This window comes from Giraffa tippelskirchi, chromosome 4 (genome assembly GCF_054371585.1).
Source record: "Giraffa tippelskirchi isolate mGirTip1 chromosome 4, T2T-mGirTip1v1.2.pri, whole genome shotgun sequence".
Taxonomy (NCBI): domain Eukaryota; kingdom Metazoa; phylum Chordata; class Mammalia; order Artiodactyla; family Giraffidae; genus Giraffa; species Giraffa tippelskirchi.
Window position 1 is genome coordinate 94,420,397 of NC_137278.1, and position 21,225 is coordinate 94,441,621.

The 21,225-nt window shown below is 41.5% G+C and overlaps 1 protein-coding gene across 4 annotated transcripts in view; it reads right to left on the bottom strand.

Moving 5' to 3' along the window:
* The window catches only part of IL1RL2 (interleukin 1 receptor like 2), a 35,353-nt gene extending 14,426 nt beyond the window's left edge, over positions 1-20,927 (bottom strand). The window contains exons 1-6 of one of the 4 annotated variants that reach the window (XM_081591476.1): positions 20,870-20,927; positions 19,615-19,846; positions 7,923-8,118; positions 4,649-4,808; positions 1,904-1,978; positions 113-242 (exon numbers count right to left, since the gene is read on the bottom strand). In XM_081591476.1, the coding sequence (XP_081447602.1) occupies positions 113-242; positions 1,904-1,978; positions 4,649-4,808; positions 7,923-8,118; positions 19,615-19,846; positions 20,870-20,927 (851 nt within the window). Of the gene's footprint in view, positions 1-112; positions 243-1,903; positions 1,979-4,648; positions 4,809-7,922; positions 8,119-8,942; positions 9,090-11,914; positions 12,055-19,614; positions 19,847-20,869 lie in introns of those variants that run through there. The other 3 variants (XM_081591477.1, XM_081591478.1, XM_081591479.1) reach the window with 3 other exon arrangements.
* Between the last annotated feature and the right edge of the window lie 298 nt (positions 20,928-21,225).

Here is a 21,225-nt window from a genome sequence, read left to right on the forward strand (position 1 = left end):
GAGTGAGGGAGAGGCTGTGAGAGCCACCTAGTAAGCAGTACCAGCACCAATGTCATTTGGATGGAGAAATTCTTGCTAGGTTTTAGAGAAGCCAGGAAAGCAAGACACCCACTCAATTCCTTCCTGAATGCGCTTGGAGTCCCTGTAGTAATCATCCACCAGAGTGTTGTTGACCCTCCAGCAGCGTGAGTTTGTGTTGTCCCGCGTGTCTGTTATGTTGCAGTTGACAATGAGGGTGGAGCCTGTACAATCAAATTCAGAAATACTTAGTGAGACCCCAACCAAGGTGACCTGCTTCACAAAGGCACCTTGCTTCTGAACCCTGAATAGCTTTCAATTACCAAAAATATCCTCCCTGAAGTCAACATCCATCTACTTTACTCTCTCCCTGAACAGAGATGAGGAGGACATGAGACCATGGAGGATGTGTACTGCACAGAGACAAGAATAAGCTGCCAAACATCATCAGGTTGGGGCCAATGTTTGTCACAACATCGGGGCACAGATATTACTTCTACTCTTAGAAAAATTAGCAAAGAACATTACAATTTATAAAGTATTTCACACATGTTTTGGTCTTCATATCTAAACCACTCCTACAGAGCAGAAAAGGAGTGGTGCTATTATCCCCATCTTACAGATGAGAACATTGAGGCCCACAGAGATCAAGTGACTTGCTCAAGGTCACACATTAGAGGAAGGAGCAAGACATGAACTCTGGTTTTCTAATTCCAAATCCAGTCAGATTAAGCACATTCTCTTTCATCTCTAATTTTAAAAGATTTTTATTTTTAAATAATGAATTCCTAGTTCAGGTTTTCTAAATGACTTTTTGGTATCTATGCAGTAAGTGTATCATTTTTTTCTCCTTAAGCTTGTTTATGCAAAAGATGAATTATCTAATATTAAACAAGTTTGCATTGCTCCATGTAACCCCAGTTTTGCCCTTTACATACATTGTTATAATAAATTTGCTAGCAATTTGCTTTACATTTTTCATCTGTGTTTATGAATGATTTGGTCTGAAATTTTCCTTTGTAATAATGTCCTTGTTGGGTTTGGGTGTCAAGGTTTTCCTGACCTTATGAAATGAGCTAAGGATTATTTCCTCTTCTTCTTCTCTCTTAAACAATTTGTTGAAAATTGGTGTTATTTTTTTTATTAAATGTTTTTTAGAATTCACCAGGAAAGCCAAATAAACCCAGATTTCTGTTTGTGGGAAGATTTTAAATTAATTTATATGACTATCTTGCTCTTCCAAGGCTTATCTTTTCTCTCTTAACTATCTAAGCACAATGACTAGAATTTTCAAAGACAGGAGAGGGAAACAAAGTTAATTGAGAGTTAATAACAGGTATACTTATCTCATCTAGGTGTTTATGAAATCCACAAGAGTATTCACATGGTGAGTGATTTGTAAACAAATATCCTAATATGTTATTATTATTATTATTGAACTTTTCTTGAAAATTCTAAAGAACTCTCCTTAAAACATGTGAGTCCAGAGACTTTTAAGCAGATGGGCTTCCCTAGGGACTCAGATGGTAAAGAATGTGCCTGCAGTGCAAGAGACCTTGGTTTGATTCCTAGGTCAGGAAGATCCCCTGGAGAAGGGAATGGCAAACCACTCCAGTATTCTTGCCTGGAAAATCCCATGGACAGAGGAACCCAGTGGGCTATAGTCCATGGGGTCACAAGAAATCGGATATGACTGAGAGCACACACACAACTGATTTCCTATTTTGCTTTATAAGCATTCTCATCTCTGTCTTTAATGTTTGAGTTTCCCTGCGTTTGAGAGATTCAGTTTGCTGGAGCTTCCTCTCCCTTTTTTATTCTGCTCCATACCTGCCCCAACCCTTCAGCCCTTAGCAACTTCAGAGGCTCCGATAAGTTTACTCACCAAGTTTAACTTCAATTGAATTGTTTTTTGGATAAATGATCTTAGGGATTCTTCCTCCATTTCCCACTTTTTCTGCTAAAAAATCATAACCACATGAGATTGTGTTAGAAACATACTCAACTACTTGAATGCAATCATAACATAAAACATGGCACCAAGCAGACCTTCAATAAACATTGGTCAAGAAAAAACAAAATTCATGGTGCGACAAAATATCACTCCATAAATGCATATTTTTCAACCAGTTTATAATTGAATTGCTAAGGGAAAAATCTGAAGGCTGGGCTACCAAGAGAAGTCATGTCACTGTTATATATATGACATAAATATAAACGGATGAGATTGTGTGATAAATTCTCACTGCCTGGTCATCCAATATACATCCTAAGCAGTGGCAATAAGTGAAGCTCTGACCTGAGTCCTAGACAGAGAGAAATAGTAACCCTAATGGTCTATCACCAAATCCATTCTTCCATTCTCCAACTCTGCCCTTCTGTATTCTTTACACCCTTCGTCTCTTGTTGTCCTTCACCTTTTTCATCCCTCTCCCTCACATTATAACTGCCTTCCTTATGTTGACTCCCCAACTCTTTGACTTTCTCCATGTCTTCCCTTCTCCATTTGTCTACCAGTATTTAGCAATTGGGTGTCCCAGGTGGCTCACTGGTAAAGAATTCACCTGCTGAGGCAGGACACATGGGTTCGATCTCAGGTCCAGGAAAATTCCACATGCCGCGGAGCAACTAAGGCAGTGCACCACAACTGCTGAGCCTGTGCTCTAGCAGCCGTAACTACCAAAGTCTGCACATCCTAGAACCTGTGCTCCACAAAAAGAGAAGCCACTGCAATGAGAAGCCTGCACACCACACCTAGAGAGTAGTCCCACTCCCCACAACTGGAGAAAAGCCCACACAGCAACGAAGCCCCAACACAGCCAAAATTAAATAAGTGAAAAAATTACCCATCTCATTCATGAATCGTCTGATTCATCTCTGCCTCTTTTCCACTCAGACTTTAGGGCTCCATCAGAGCAGCGGTCACGGCTCTTCTCATCATCATGATCTCCCTGCCCAGCACCAGACCTGACCTTGATGAGCACTCAGTAAAGCGTCCATACATGACTGCCTGAAGAACAGTCTCCTACCACTTCCAGCCAAGTGCAGATGATCACACCCTGCTACGGCAGCTTCCTAAGTGGTCTCCAGATCACAAGATCCTATTCAACTCCTGCTCGAACCATCTCAGAACTGATCTCGTTCATCATGAGTGCAGCCTTGGGGCTCTGCTCTTGCATGCATTCAAGGACTCTTCAGAGGCAACTTGGTAAAGCTAGTGTATAATTGGCCCCCTTGACCTTGCCCCTCTAACTCCACGACTTCAACTCCCATCCCTCCTCAGCTCACAATTCTATATGCTCTAACAAGATTACTCTTAAAGCCAACATGAGCTATGATGGTACTCATTTCTATGCATTGTCTGAGGCTCTTATCCCTGCCTTTCCTCCCTCTTCTTTACTTCTATAAATCCTGCCCAACCTTCAAACTTTAACTGAGAAGATACTTCCTCTTGGAAGCCTTCCAAGACCATTTATTTATTTGCCACCCATGCATCTACTTTCGATTTTTTCCTGCTCCCCCAGACCCTGTCTATAACTCTCTTTGCCACATAATGTTAAGACAATTCATTTATATCTCTAGCTCCACTACAACTGGGCTGATAGCTCCTCAGTAGAAGAAAGAATTTTAAATTTTTTCTTATTATCACATTTTAACAAGTTTTGGCACATAACAAATTACAAGTAAACATTGATTGCAAAGATGTGACATATAGATGATTGGACTCAACGATTCCTTAAGGTATTCTTCATTTTGCCTTTGAAATTTCACCTTATAAAGAATTCCCAATGTAAGAGTAAAACATAAGAGTAGTCAATCATTCAGTTCATCAGTAGATTTGTGTGTAGTCTAAGTCAGGCTCTGGAGTACGTGTTGGGAATTCAGTGGTGAATAAGACAAGGATGGTGCCTTATTCTGGGGAGACATATTGTTGCTGTTGTTGAGTTGCTGTCATGTCCCACTCTTTGAGACCCCATGGACTGCAGCATACCAGGCTTCCCTGTCCATCACTATCTCTCTGAATTTGCTCAAACTCATGTCCATTGAGTCGGTGATGCCATCCTACCATCTGATCCTCTGCTGCCCCATTCTCCTCTTGCCTTCAATCTTTCCCAGCAGTGGGGTCTTTTCTAATGAGTTGGTTCTTCGCATCACGTGGCCAAAGTATTGGAGCTTCAACATCAGTCCTTCCAATGAATATTTAGGGTTAATTTCCTTAAGGATTGACTGGTTTGATCTTCTTGTTGTCCAAGAGACTCTCGAGAGTCTTCTCCAGCACCACAGCTCGAAAGCATCAAATCTTTGGTGTGCTGCCTTCTTCACGGTCCAACTCTCACCTTTACTGAATATCTATACTTTCTCAGGCACCCCATGAGCTTCTCTATAGACATAGTCTCATTTAATTTTCATGCATAAACCAGGAGTTTTGAGTCTTCTACTCTTTCAGATGAGAAAATTAAACTCCTCATGCCTTTTCACCCCACTATTCCTAACCTCTGATCCTAATAAGGACATATTTGAGAGCCTGTTAATCCTCAGGAAAATCAGGATGGGGAAACCCTTCTGCCTAAAACCACTCATCTCGAGCAAACCCAAGAGCAGTGAAGGTGAAGGGTAAGCACATACTTACTGACAGTCACAGAGATGCTATTGAAAACAGTGTGCTGTTTCTTTGCATGCATGAGGCTGGCTTGACATTCATAGTTCCCTCTGTCCTCCACCGAGACATTCTTCACTAAAAGCTTTTTTCCCCGAGAAATAAACCGTTCTCCTTCTATCTCTATACAGTCCTAAAAAAAAAAACACTTTTTTTCAATTCAAAGAGTATCTTAGGGTATCAGTTACATTCTTAATTAGCACCAGTCCAGGAAGCATGGGGAGACAAGAAATCTATGTGATCCCTAGACCTTAGGTAATTTATAATCTAATTGAAGACATATATATTTATATAGTGAGGCAGCTCAGTCGTGTCTGACTCTTTGCGACCCCATGGACTGTAGCCTACCACGCTCCTCTGTCCATGGTATTTTCCAGGAAAGAGTACTGGAGTGGGTTGCTGTTTCCTTCTCCAGGGGATCTTCCCAACCCAGGGATCGAACCTGGGTCTCCCACGTTGTAGGCAGACGCTTTACCATCTGCGCCACCAGGGAAGTCAACTAAGATATATATTATATAAGATACATATATATTATCTCTTGGAGAAGGAAATGGCAACCCACTCCAGTATTCTTGCCTGAAAAATTCCATGGACAGAGGAGCCTGGTGGCTTAAGTCCATGAGGTCACAAAAAGTCAGCCACAACTGAGCACATCAGTGTATATATATATATATATATATATATATATATATATATATATAATATATCCCCAGGAAACTTGACAAAGAGTATTCCATAGGCTAGAGTGAGTGCTATAAATATGAGTTGAGAGAAGAGAAGCCTGTGTAGACAGGAAGGAAGACTTTATGGGGAAGGATTACACCTGCTCCATAAAGGAGTTTGGTAGGAGGATGTCAACAAGCAAGAATGTCCTCCACCCACCCACAAGGGCCCAAGTCCCCCAGTGCACTGTCATCCAACGGCACCAAGTAAGGCTGCAGGCCCAGGTGAATAAGGAATGCCCCCTCATTCCATCCATTCTACCTCACTCACTGTCTTGATGATCCCCACTTCCTAACTCAATTTCTCAAATAGCCTAAAGATCAACATGGCACCACACCCCAGTCCTTCTGATTGATTCACCAAGTGAGGGCTTGACTGAAAAAACGGGCATCAACAAATGAATGGATAAAGGATATCTGGGGTATATATCTGCAACTATTTACATTTCAATATTACTCAGTCATAAAAAAGAATGAAATAATGCCATCTGAAGCAACATGGATGGACCTAGAGATTATCATACTGAGTGAAGTAAGTCAGACAGAGAAAGACAAACATCATATGTCATATGACTTATATATGAAATCTAAAACATCATACAACTTATTTACAAAAACAGACTCAAGATGTATGGTTGTCAAAGGAAGGGATGGAGGAATAAATTAGGAGTTTGGGACTAGCAGATATAAACTACCATATATAAAACAAACAACAAAGACCTACTATACAGCATTGAGAACTATAGTCAATATTTTGTAAGAAACCATAATGGAAAAGAAAAAATAAAATAAAATGCAGGGAAAAGGACATTTATTGCCACATTCCTGAGAGAGAAGAAAACAGAAACAAACTAAATGAATGTGAAATATATAACAGAGATGATCAACAAAGGCGAAGATTGGTTCTTTGAAAGGAGTAACAGAACTGACAAATCTCTTACGAGACTAATTGAGTAAGAGAGAGAGAGAGTGTGTGTGTGTGTGTGTGTGTGTGTGTGTGTGTGTGTGTGAGAGAGAGAGACAGACAGAGATACAGAAAAACACATTGTAGTAGGGATTTAAAAGTAAACCTTACTATAGAAGGAAACATTAAAAGCAGATCATTGAAATTGTTTGGCAATTTCATGCCAGAGCATCTGTAACATTTAATGAAAAGAACAATTTCCTAGAAAACAAAATCTTACCAAAGCCCATTCAAGAATAAGCAGGAAATTTGTATAATCCTATGACCATTAAATAAATTGAGTCAGTAGATGAAAACATTCCCACAAAGAGAACTTATGACCCAGATGGTTGTACTGGCAAAGGCTAACAGGCAGAGCTGGGGAAAAACTAGTTCAAATATTAAATACTATACTAGCTTGTGCTCCTGCTTGCCAAGGATTATGCCTTATGCATTATTATCTGCTGATACAGTCAAGAAGAAAGTTTGAAGGTAAAAACACAAGGTGTAGAAGGGTGAGTATATGATGCCCCATTTCCATAAAAAAGGAAGGACTAGGACATATGGTGACCTTCTCCAAAAGGACTTATGCCAGCATGTTGAGCCTCCCAGGAAGGCTGCTACCAGTATGCTTGTATGGAATTACACAAGGATGATGCAAAGCCTGCAAGGAACTAATGATAGCAGCCAACGGGCCCAGGAAATATGGATCAGAACTGAGAAGGAGACTTTCCAGGATATGCCTTCCTATACTTTGTGATTCTTGAATCCTGTGTGTGGACTATGCATTCAAAGAAACCACTATCCATTCAGTGAAACTACTTAATTAATCCTAATGAAAAATAATAATGAAGGATAGTTTGAAAAGCAAGAATAACTGGGGGAGGGGTGGATACAAATAAGCACTAATAACTGTAAAATAAAAATAAGTAATTTGCAGGGTTAAATTATCAATTGCAATTAGGTCACAAATCTCTCTCTTTAGCAATTCCGCTTTAAAAGGTACAACGTAGGGCTTCCCTGGTGGCTCATAAAGAATCTGCCTGCAAAGCGGGAGACCTGGGTTTGATCCCTGGGTTGGGAAGATCCCCTGGAAGAGGGCACAGCAATCCACTCCAGTATTCTTTCTTGGAGAATCCCCATGGACAGAGGAGCCTGGTGGCTACAGTCTATGGGGTTGAAAAGAGTCAGACACGACTTAGCGACTGAGCACAGCACAACACAGGGCTTCCCTGATGGCTCAGTGGTAAAGAATCTGCCTGCCAGTGCAGGAGACACGGGTTCGATCCCTGGTCTGGGAAGATCCCACATGCCACAGAGCAACCAAGGCAGAGCACCACAACTACTGAGCCCACACACCCCAGAGTTCATGCTCTGCAGCAAGAGAAGCCTGAGGACCACACTGAGAGAGTATCCCCCTGTAGCCACAACTAGAGAAAAGCCCATGCAGCAGCAAAGACCCAGTACAGCCAACAAATAAAGTTATTAAAAAAAAAAAAGGGTAACTTTAACTAAAAAAACAAAAACAAAAAATGAGGTTTTAAAGAACAGGAAGGAAAATATCATTAGGAATTTTTTTTACCTTATACCACTTTACTGAATTCAAATAAAAATTGTTTGGGAAGTTGAGATGACATATAAGGATGTCATCTCTTCCGACCTGCAGGATCTGCTTGTACTCGTGAGGCATGTTCAGTTGACTGTTTCCGGAAGCACCACACCAATGTTTTTCAAACACGGTGAGGCTGACTTTCATTCTGGGACAGATGTCCGTATCACTGTAAGAAAACAACAGATTGTAACTTCAGGAGCTCAAACAGTCACAGAACCAAATGATGCCGTCCATCTCCAAAAATTTGCCGATCCTCTTCCAGGCACTGTGCCCAACACTTTACCTCAACAAGACAACATACATCTCACAAGTCATTCATTACAAAAGGAAAAAAGCAAGTATTTGGATTGTGGAAACACAGAAAGATATATTATCCAAATAATCAAAACAAACATCCCCAAGAACAAGCATGTGAAAAAGAGGTACCTCTGAGTGTGCTGTCTGAAAAGAACGCAAACCACTTCCATAGCGTACCAGCCAAGGAGGCTCAGCCTGAATCGACTGAGGAAGAAATATCTGGCAAACCCAAATTAAGAGACACAATATAAAATAATTGCCTATACTCCTTAAGAATGTCAATGTCACACATTCACACACACACACACACACACACACACACACACACACACACACACACACCAGGCTGAAGATCTGTTCCCAATGAAAAGAGATTAAAAATAAACAACAAGTCCATTCTATTCATCTGAGTCTCTATTCTTGCCCCACAAATAGATTCATCAGTACCATTTTTCTAGATTCCATATGCATGCATTAATATACAATATTCATTTCTCTTTTTCTGACTTCACTTCTGGACATAGTGGGGAAGGAGAGGGTGGGACGAACTGAAAGAGTAACATTGACATATTCACACTACCATGTGTAAAATAGACGGCTAGCAGGAAGCAGCTCTATAGCACCCGGAGCTCAGCTCGGGGCTCTGTGATGATCAAGAGGGGTGGGATGTGGGCTTGCGGGAGTGAGGCTCACCAGGGAGGGGATGCATGTATACTTATAGCTGATTCACACTGTTGTACAGCAGAAACCAACACAATGTGTGTGTGTGCTCAGTTGCTTCAGTCATATCTGACTCTTCGTGACCCCACAGACTGTAGCCCGCCAGGCTCCTCTGTCCATGGGATTCTACAGGTGAAAATACTGGAGTGGGTTGCCATGCTCTCCTCTTGGGGATCGAACCCGTGTCTGCCTGCGTCATCTCCTGCATCGTGGGTAGATTCTTTACCTACTGAGCCACCAGGGAAGCCCACCAACACAACACTGTAAACCAATTATCCTCCAATTAAAAAAAAAAAAAAAGACAGTTAAATGCAATGCAATGATCCTGAATTGGATCCTCTACAGGAAAAGGAAGAAAAACATTTATAAAAGTCATCCTGTAGAAGATAGATAAAACTAGAATATGAATCGGGGAGTAGATAAAAGTATTGTGTTGAGCGGGGCTAAGATGGCGGAGGAATAGGACAGGGAGACCACTCTCTCCTCCACAAATTTATCGAAAGAACATCTGAACGCTGAGCAAACTTCACAAGACTACTTCTGAACACTGGCAGAGGATGTCAGGCATCCAGAAAGGCAGCGCATTGTCTTCGAAAGCAGGTAGGAGAAATTATAAAAGATAAAAAGAGAGACTAAAGAGTTAGGGACGGAGACCCGTCCCGGGGACGGAGTCATAAAAGAAGAGAAATTTCCAAGCAACAGGAAACCCTCTCACCGGCGGGTTTGGGGGAAGATTTCGAATCTCGGAGGGCAACATGACTGGGAGAAAAAATAAATAAAACCCACAGATTACGTGCCTAAATGGAACTCCCAGCAAAGAACCCCAGACGCTCGCAGCCGCCACCAGCAAGCGGGGGCTGAACGGAGAGGAGAGGGCGGCACTACTTAGGGTAAGGACTGGGCCCGAACGCCCTGAGGGCAATCTGAGGGAGCTAACGTGAGATAGTAACCTAAACTGTGGGACAGCCAGAGAGAGAAAACTATCCCGTGAAAAGCCCAAATCTAAGGCACTGCCGGCCCGCTCACAGAACAAAGGACTGAGCGATACCAGAGGAGAGCTAGCCGGCTGCGGGCCACCCCATCCCCCCCGTCGGACACAGCAGGCGGGCAGGACCAGCCAGAGCCGGAAAGGGGCAAACTCGGCCCCAGAGAGGGCTCCCCCTACCAATCTGCAAACAGGCTCCCAGTTTCTAAGCAAAGACTGTCTGAGATCCCGGAGGGTCGACAGCCGCCGGGAGGGTCGCAGCCAGAGACCAGCTCCCCAGAACCGACACAAAGCACACCAGAGCCGGGCGCGCCCGTAAACCGAGGCGGGGACCAGGGAGGTGATAAGCCGCACCGCCCCAACAGGGGAGAGTGCGCTCGCCAAACTCCTGGCTGCCTGAGCTGCTCCGACCGGGAACGGCACAAACCGCGGGCGCAGCCGAGTCTGCGCCTTTGTGGAGTACTCGGGAACCTGAACCCGAGCGGCTTAGACCTGGGAAGTGCACGCATCTCAGGGCCCACTCCCTGGCCGAGTAACCTGAAGCCTGAGCAGGGCAGACAGGGAAAGCACACACGCCGTGAGCGGGGGCGAACCCAGTGCAGCCGAGACACTGCGAGCTCTCCACACACATGCCAGTGATATAGGTTTGCAGTGTTCCTCCCTCGCCACAGCACCACTGAAAAAGTGAACCTAAAGAGACCACCTCCACCCCTTTGTGGCAGGGCGGAAATTAGATACCGAAGAGACCTCCAAACAGAAGCCAAATAAACAGAGGGAAGCTCGTTGGAAGTGACAGGCCAACAGATTAAAATCCCTGTAGTTAACACCAACTGCATTGAAAGGGGCCTATCGATCTTGAAAAGTATAAGCAGGAACAAGGATCTATCTGAAACTGAACAGACCCCACACTGCTCACAACAGCTCCAGAGAAAGTCCGGGATATATATTTTTACTATTATCATTTTTTTTAATTAAAAAAAATTTTTTTTTCTTTCTTTTTTCTTTAAGTCCTCTATTACACCTTTAATTTTCATTTTCATAACCCACTATTACCTTGCAAAAAAAAACCCCTATTTTTAAAGCAAACTGCATACATATATCTTATACCTTTTGTGTTTTCTTTTTTTTTTTTACTGTTTTTTTCCTGTTTTACTTTTTTTACTGTTTCTTTTTTTACTGTTTTACTGTTTTTTTCTTTTTACACTGTTTTAGTTTTCCTTTTTTTTATACTGTATGTTTTATAAGAGTCTAACCTGTACTCTAGATTTTTAATCTTTGTTTTACATATTTGATATCAATTTTGTACATTTAAGAACCCAATCTTTAGTACCCATTTTTACTCAGGAGTGTGATTACTGGTTTGATTACTCTCTCCCCCTATTGATGCTCTTTCTTCTCCCCCAGAGAACCTCTATCTCCCACCCTCCTCCTTCTCTTCTCAACCCAATTCTGTGAATCTCTGAGGGTGTTCTGGGTACTGGAAAACACTTCGGGAACAGAATACTGCCCAGATCTCTCTCTCCCCTCTTGATTCCTCCCTTTCTACTCATGCTCACCTCTATTACCTTCCTCCACCCTCTCTATGTATCTCTGTGAACCGCTCTGAGGGTTCCGGTCTGTGTAGAGCACAGAGGGAAGTGCTTACTGGCTAGACTGCTCTCTCCACATTTGAGTCCCCCTCTTCTCCTCCTGGTCACCTCAAACTCCCTCCCCCCACTTCACTTCTCCATGTAACTCAGTGAACTTTTCTGGGTATCCCTCACTGTGGAGAATCTTTTCACCATTAACCTAAAAGTTTAATTATTGATGCTGTATGGATGGAGAAGTCTTGAGGCTACTGCAAGAATAAGACTGAAAGCCAGGGGAAACATTAATTAATAAGAGATCATCCAATAGCCTCCACATAAACACTGAAATCAAGCTCCACCCAAGAGCCAATAAGTTCCAGAGCAAGACATACCACGCAAATTCTCCAGCAACGCAGGAACATAGCCCTGAGCATCAATATACAGGCTGCCCAGAGGCACACCAAATCCAGAGACATCTCAAAACTCAATACTGGACACTCCATTGCACTCTAGAGAGAAGAAACGCAGCTCCACCCACCAGAACACCGAAACAAGCTCTTTCAATCAGGAAACCTTGACAAACCACCCGTCCAACCCCACCCACAGTGAGGAACCTCCACAATAAAGAGGAACTTCAAACTACCAGAATACAGAAAGGCCACGCCTAACACAGCAATCTAAACAAGATGAAAAGGCAGAGAAATACTCAGCAAGTAAAGGAAAATGAGAAATGCCCACCAAACCAAACAAAAGAGGAGGAGATAGGGAATCTATCTGAAAAAGAATTTAGAATAATGATAATAAAAATGATCCAAAATCTTGAAAGCAAAATGGAGTTACAGATAAATAGCCTGGAGACAAGGATTGAGAAGATGCAAGAAATGTTTATCAAGGACCTAGAAGAAATAAAAAGGAGTCAATATATAATGAATAATGAAATAAAGGAGATAAAATACACTCTGGAGGGAACCAACAGTAGAATAACAGAGGCAGAAGATAGGATAAGTGAGGTAGAAGATAGAATGGTGGAAATAAACGAAGCAGAGAGGAAAAAAGAAAAAAGAATCAAAAGAAATGAGGAAAACCTCAGGGACCTCTGGGACAATATGAAACGCCCCAACATTCGAATCATAGGAATCCCAGAAGAAGAAGATAAAAGGAAAGGCCATGAAAAAATACTCAAGGAGATAATAGTTGAAAATTTCCCTAACATGAGGAAGGAAATAGTCACAGAAGTCCAAGAAACCCAGAGAGTCCCAAACAGGATAAACCCAAAGCGAAACACCCCAAGACACATATTAATCAAATTAACAAAGATCAAACACAAAGAACAAATATTAAAAGCAGCAAGGGAAAAACAACAAATAACACACAAGGGGATCTCCATAAGGATAACAGCTGATCTTTCAATAGAAACTCTTCAGGCTAGAAGGGAATGGCAGGACATACTTAAAGTAATGAAAGAGAATAATCTACAACCCAGATTACTGTACCCAACAAGGATCTCATTCAGATATGAAGGAGAATTCAAACGCTTTACAGACAAGCAAGAGCTGAGGGAATTCAGCACCACCAAACCAGCTCTCCAACAAATGCTAAAGGATCTTCTCTAAACAGTAAACACAGGAAGGATGTTTAAACACAAACTCAAAACAACAAAGTAAATGGCAACGGGATCATACTTATCAATAATTACCTTAAATGTAAATGGGTTGAATGCCCCAACCAAAAGACAAAGGCTGGCTGAATGGATACAAAAACAAGACCCCTATATATGCTATCTACAAGAAACCCACTTCAAAACTAAGGACACATACAGACTGAAAGTGAAGGGATGGAAAAACATATTTCATGCAAACGGAGACCAAAAGAAAGCAGGAGTCGCAATACTCATTTCAGATAAAATAGACTTTAAAATAAAGGCTGTGAAAAGGGACAAAGAAGGACACTACATAATGATCAAAGGATCAATCCAAGAAGAAGATGTAACAATTATAAATATATATGCACCCAACATAGGAGCACCACAATATATAAGGCAAATACTAACAAGTTTGAAAGGGGAAATTAACAATAACACAATAATAGTGGGTAATACTCCACTCACACATATGGAGAGATCAACTAAACAGAAAATTAACAAGGAAACACAAACTTTAAATGATACAATAGACAAGTTAGATTTAATTGACATTTACAGGACTTTCCACCCCAAAACAATCAATTTCACCTTTTTCTCAAGTGCACATGGAACTTTCTCCAGGATAGATCACATCCTGGGCCATAAATCTAGCCTTGGTAAATTCCAAAAATTGAAATCATCACAGCCATCTTCTCTGACCACAATGCAGTAAGATTAGACCTCAATTACAGGAAAAAAACTTAAAAATTCCAACATATGGAGACTAAAAAACACGCTTCTCAATAACCAACAAATCACAGAAGAAATCAAAAAATAAATCAAATTATGCATAGAAATGAATGAAAATGAAAACACAACAACCCAAAACCTACGGGACACTGTAAAAGCAATGCTAAGGGGAAGGTTCATAGCAGTACAGGCGTACCTCAAGAAACAAGAAAAAAATCAAATAAATAACCTAACTCTACACCTAAAGCAACTAGAGAAGGAAGAAATGAAGAACCCCAGGGTCCGTAGAAGGAAAGAAATCTTAAAAATTAGGGCAGAAATAAATGCAAAAGAAACAAAAGAGACCATAGCAAAAATCAACAGAACTAAAAGCTGGTTTTTCGAGAAGATAAACAAAATTGACAAGCCATTAGCCAGACTCATCAAGAAACAAAGGGAGAAGAATCAGATCAACAAAATTAAAAATGAACATGGAGAGATCACAACAGACTACACAGAAATACAAAGGATCATAAGAGACTACTACCAACAGCTATATGCCAATAAAATGGACAACTTGGAAGAAATGGACAATTTCTTAGAAAAGTATAACTTTCCAAAACTGAACCAGGAAGAAATAGAAGATCTTAACAGACCCATCACAAGCACGGAAATCGAAACTGTAATCAGAAATCTTCCAGCAAACAAAAGCCCAGGACCAGACGGCTTCACAGCAGAATTCTACCAAAAATTTAGAGACAAGCTAACACCTATCCTACTCAAACTCTTGCAGAAAATTGCAGAAGATGGTAAACTTCCAAACTCATTCTATGAGGCCACCATCACCCTAATTCCAAAACCAGACAAAGATGCCACAAAAAAGGAAAACTACAGGCCAGTATCACTGATGAACATAGATGCAAAAATCCTTAATAAAATTCTAGCAAACAGAATCCAACATCATATTAAAAAGATCATACATCATGACCAAGTGGGTTTTATCCCAGGAATGCAAGGTTTCGTTAACATCCGCAAATCAATCAATGTAATACACCACATTAACAAATTGAAAGATAAAAACCATATGATTATCTCAATAGATGCAGAAAAAGCCTTTAACAAAATTCAACATCCATTTATGATAAAAACCCTCCAGAAAGCAGGAATAGAAGGAACATACCTCAACATAATAAAAGCTATATATGATAAACCCACAGCAAACATTATCCTCAATGGTGAAAAATTGAAAGCATTTCCCCTAAAGTCAGTAACAAGGCAAGGATGCCCACTTTCACCACTACTATTCAATATAGTTTTGGAACTTTTGGCCACAGCAATCAGAGCGGAAAAAGAAATAAAAGGAATACAGATAGGAAAAGAAGAAGCAAAACTCTCACTGTTTGCAGATGACATGATCCTCTACATAGAAAACCCTAAAGATTCTACCAGAAAATTACTAGAGCTAATCAATGAATATAGTAAAGTAGCAGGATATAAAATTAACACACAGAAATCCCTTGCATTCCTATACACTAACAATGAGAAAACAGAAAGAGAAATTAAGGAAACAATACCATTCACCATTGCAACGAAAAGAATAAAATACTTAGGAATATATCTACCTAAAGAAACAAATGACTTATATATAGAAAACTATAAGACACTGAGGAAAGAAATCAAAGAGGACACAAACAGATGGAGAAATATACCGTGTTCATGGATTGGAAGAATTAATATAGTGAAAATGAGTATACTACCCAAAGCAATCTATAGATTCAATGCAATCCCTATCAAGCTACCAATGGTATTTTTCACAGAACTAGAACAAATCATTTCACAATTTGTATGGAAATATAAGAAACCTCAAATAGCCAAAGCAATCTTGAGAAAGAAGAATGGAACTGGAGGAATCAACCTGCCTGACCTCAGGCTCTACTACAAAGCCACAGTCATCAAGACAGTATGGTACTGGCACAAAGATAGAAATATAGATCAATGGAACAAAATAGAAAGCCCAGAGATAAACCCACGCACCTATGGACACCTTATCTTTGACAAAGGAGGCAAGAATATACAATGGAGAAAAGACAATCTCTTTAACAAGTGGTGCTGGGAAAACTGGTCAACCACTTGTAAAAGAATGAAACTAGAACACTTTCTAACACCATACACAAAAATAAACTCAAAATGGATTAAAGATCTAAATGTAAGACCAGAAACTATAAAACTCCTAGAGGAAAACATAGGCAAAACACTCTCCGACATAAATCACAGCAGGATCCTCCATGACCCACCTCCCAGAATATTGGAAATAAAAGCAAAAATAAACAAATGGGACCTAATTAAAATTAAAAGCTTTTGCACAACAAAGGAAACTATAAGCAAGGTGAAAAGACAGCCTTCAGAATGAGAGAAAATATTAGCAAACGAAGTAACAGACAAACAATTAATCTCAAAAATATACAAGCAACTCCTGCAGCTGAATTCCAGAAAAATAAACGACCCAATCAAAAAATGGGCCAAAGAACTAAACAGGCATTTCTCCAAAGAAGACATACAGATGGCTAACAAACACATGAAAAGATGCTCGACATCACTGATTATTAGAGAAATGCAAATCAAAACCACAATGTGGTACCATTTCACACCAGTCAGAATGGCTGCTATCCAAAAGTCTACAAGCAATAAATGCTGGAGAGGGTGTGGAGAAAAGGGAACCCTCTTACACTGTTGGTGGGAATGCAAACTAGTACAGCCACTATGGAGAACAGTGTGGAGATTCCTTAAAAACCTGGGAATAGAACTGCCATATGACCCAGCAATCCCACTGCTGGGCATACACACCGAGGAAACCAGAATTGAAAGAGACGTGTGTACCCCAATGTTCATCGCAGCACTGTTTACAATAGCCAGGACATGGAAGCAACCTCGATGCCCATCAGCAGACAAATGGATAAGGAGGCTGTGGTACATATACACAATGGAATATTACTCAGCCATTAAAAAAATACATTTTAATCGGTTCTATTGAGATGGATGAAACTGGAGCCCATAATACAGAGTGAAGTAAGCCAGAAAGAAAAACAACAATACAGTATACTAATGCATATATATGGAATTTGAAAGATGGTAACAATAACCCTATATGCGAGACAGAATAAGAGACACAGATGCATAGAACAGTCTTATGGACTCTGAGGGAGAAGGTGAGAGTAGGACGTTCTGGGAGAATAGCATTGAAACATGTATATTATCATATGTGAAACAGAACACCATTCCAGGTTCGATGCATGAGACAAATGCTCAGGGCTGGGGCAATGGGATGACCCAGAGGGATGGGATGGGGAGGGAGGTGAGAGGGGGGTCCAGGAAGGGGAACAAATGTAAACCCATGGCTGATTCATGTCAATGTATGGCAAAAACTACTACAATATTGTAAATTAATTAGCCCCCAACTAAAATAAATAAATTTATTTAATAATAAATAAATAAATAAATAAAAGTCTTATTAAAATACCTGTAAAAAAAAAAAGTATTGTGTTGGTTAAATTTCCTGAATGAGATAACTATTTGGTGATGATGTAAGAGAATATTCTTGTTAAGAGAAAATACATATTGAAATGAGAGAAATACATCAGGGTCCCTGATGTCTCAGAAGGTGAAGAATCTGCCTGTAATGCAGGAGACCAGGATTTGATCCCTGGGTCAGGAAGATCCCCTGGAAAAGGGCATGGGAACCCATTCCAGTATTCTTGCCAGAGGAACCTGATGGGTTACCATCCATGGGGTTGCAAAGAGTCAGACACGACTAAGTAAGTAAAACTTTCACTTTTCATGTATATGTATAACTGAATCACTTTGCTCTATACCTGAAACTAACACAACACTGTGAATCAATTATCCTCCAAGAAAAATAAAGCCCCAAGTTAGAGTAGAAAATGAATAAATCCAGAATGGACAGCCAGACAGATTCATGTGACATAAGATCTCCAACTCCAGTTAATTAATAACCTAGAGAAAACGGGAAATCAGACCCCATAAGACACGGGTGGTTGGTCTGCAGAGAGTGAAACTGTGGGGATGGGGCTACTGGTGCTTGCACGTGTGTCACTGAGTAACAGCGGACCCTGAGTCAACCACGCAGAAATGAGGAATCCTGGTAGGACTCAGAGAGGCAGGTGGTCATCCAGAAACACAGAGAGGGACCTAGAGACCCTAGGGACCATGAGAGAGGAAGGATGCAGCTGCATTTCTGCGGTACTTCACATGGGACCTGGGGTAATTTTTAGTTCAATCCTATCTGACTGGCCTGATTTCCACTTTACAGATAAGAAAGCCAAGGCTCGTGGAGGTCAAATAATTCATGCAGGTCATGCCCGTTGGCAAAGGAGGATAAAAAAATGGGACCCTCAGCCAAAATTAGGTCCACAGATGTGTTTTATTTATTTATTTATTTTTAGGTTTTTTTTATTAAATTAGTTTATTTATCTATTTTTTAACTTTACAATATTGTATTTGTTTTGCCATACATTGACATGAATCCACCATGGGTGTACATGGCATTGAAGCATGTAAATTATCATATGTGAAACGAATCGCCAGTCCAGGTTCAATGCATGATACAGGACGCAGATGTGTTTTAATTAGGACACACACACACAAAGCTTTTTTGGAAAGTTAACCACATACACACTCATTCTAATTTCCAGGTTACCTTAACAATTTGGATGATATCCTTGAACTGAATGAGTGTGTGTGTTAGTCACTCAGTTGGGTCTGACTCTTTGCGACCCTAAGGATAATAGCCTGCCAGGCTCCTCTGTCCATGGGATTCTCCAGGCAAGAACACTAGAGTGGATTGCCATTCCCTTCTCCGAGGGATCTTCCCAATACAGGAATCAGACCTAGGTCTCCTGCATTGCAAGTGGATTCTTTACTGCCTGAGCCACCACTGAACTGAATAAATTGCTGACTTTGGTGAGGCATATGTTTTCCTGTTCACTGCATCCCCGCCAGTCTCAGTTATCTCCCACCAGACCTGTGTCACTCACTCACATTACTTCCTAGCACGAGCCTTAGCGTGAGGTCTGGAACACACCTGATGCTTGGACACTGTCAAATTCCTACAACAGGTTCCTTACAAAAAGGGGCTTGAAGGAGGCATATACCTATCTGGATGAGCTGCTGGTTACAAAAACTTTTATTTCAAGAAAGAAGACAGCAATCATATTGGGATAAATAGGCTTTGTAAGCGGGGCTGACCTTGGGCAGCATTTCAATGAGAAAAGATGCATTTCCTGTTTCAACAGCTGATTTACAAACCTCTTCTGTTTAAAAGCCTGTTCATTGAAACCATCTCATAACAGTCACAAAAACTATATTCTTCTCATTGAGTTTTCTACATTGATTAAGAGTTTATCAAGAATTTTTCTAAAAGATATATAGTCATATGTATATACACATATATACACATGGGGTTCCCCGATGGCTCAGTGTTAAGGAATCTGTCTGCCAATGCAGGAGACTTGGGTTCAATCCCTGGGTCAGAAAGATCTCCTGGAGAAGGATATGGCTACCCACTGCAGTATGCTTACCTAGGAAATCCCGGACAGAAGAGTCTTGAGGGCTACAGTTCATGGAGTTGCAAAAGAGTCGTACACAACTTAGCGACTACACAACAACATCATATATACACATACATATATGAGTAAGAGAGAGTTCTATTTTGAATGAGAAACTTACTTTGTATGACATTGGTAGATCCCAGAGTCCTCCCCTTTCACAGGGAGAAACAAAATCCAGTTTTGGTCCTGGTGAATTCTAGACTGTGTGTTTTTGGATATTGGGATTTTGCTAGGATATTTATACCACACTGCATCTACTTTACCCAATGTTGGCAGAGAGTAGATGCAATTAAAAGCTGTAGGCTGGTCTACTGATGCCATCTCTTGCAGAATCAAGTCCTCGCAAGCATCTAGGGAAGGAAAGGGAAAACATAATCCCCACTGAGAGTGCTGGTGTTGGTTATTATTTGTTTGAACAAACACCTCAATTTTCTTGCTGATTTGAAATTTTATTTAAAAGTTTTCTCAGCATGAGAGTTTCCTAGAAACAGTCTGCTGGTGTGGAAGTATAACCCAAACTCCTTCCATCTGTCCCTAAGAGGGAATTGACTGAGTCCAATCCTCCCCCCATCCCCAAGTCATCGTTCCCATTTGGAATGATTTTCTCTTTCCCTTCTATTCCCTTGTGGCTCAGCTGGTAAAGAATCCGCCTGCAATGCGGGAGACCTGGGTTCAATCCCTGGGTTGGGAGGATCCCCCTGGAGAAGGGAAAGGCCACCCATTCCAGTATTCTGGCCTGGAGAAGTCCATGGACTGTATAGTTTATGGGGTCGCAAAGAGTAGGACAGGACTGAGGGACTTTCACTTTCTTCACACTTTCTTCTATTATAAGACCCTAATTCCTTCATCCTCCTCCTTCAGAGAAAACATTCCTATTCTGAGCCCCATTTGACCTGTTTTTCTTCAGCACTGCCCTCCAGTTAATTCAATCTGTCCCAAATAAACCCTGTCCCACAAAGGACTGTTAAACAATTCTCTCACATTAAAGTTCGTTTCTAACACATTGCTTAGTTTTTCTTACAAGTAATTTGTTCCATTGCTGGTTTCTTTGCTTTTTACCTTGGTCTAAAATGTCCCTTTGACATATAAAACAGAGGCATCATAATCTCTTTGTGTGTTTTAACTCGAGTCTTGACTTGCAACCTTGCCCAACTCCTCCCCGCTTCAAGTCACTTCAAAGTTCAAAGGTGACATTTCGCGCAGGGCATCAAACACTGGGAGCTGCAGTTTCCGCATCCCCCCGGATTCTGCCTGGACCACTGGGGCAAGAGGCACCGCACGCGATGCTCCAGGGTTCGCGCAGGAGCTCGCACAGAGCGGCGGGGAAGCAGGGAGGGAGGGCAGCCGCTGAGACCCGAACTAATCGAACGTACCTGCTCTGATAAAGCGCGGAAGAGCGATGGACACGACGCAGAGGAGCAAGAACAGCATTCCCCTATCAGTTGCGAGAAAGAAAGAGGATGGCATGGGAAGGGGCTCAGAGGGCACGGCACGCGCTCCTCTGGCACAGAGCCTGAGTACTGAGACCTCTGAATCTCAGAGATCCCAGCCGGGCCACCCATCTTCCCTTCTTCACCCGGAGCCCTCCAACTTTGGCCCCCCGTGTACCCGGACGTGTCCCCCAAGACTGCTCCCTCCCCTGCTCCGTTCTCGCTCTGAGCGCCCACCTCCAGAATCCCAGAATCCGGCATCAGTGGGAGCCTCCACGCCCCGGGAGGCGCCGTGGGGG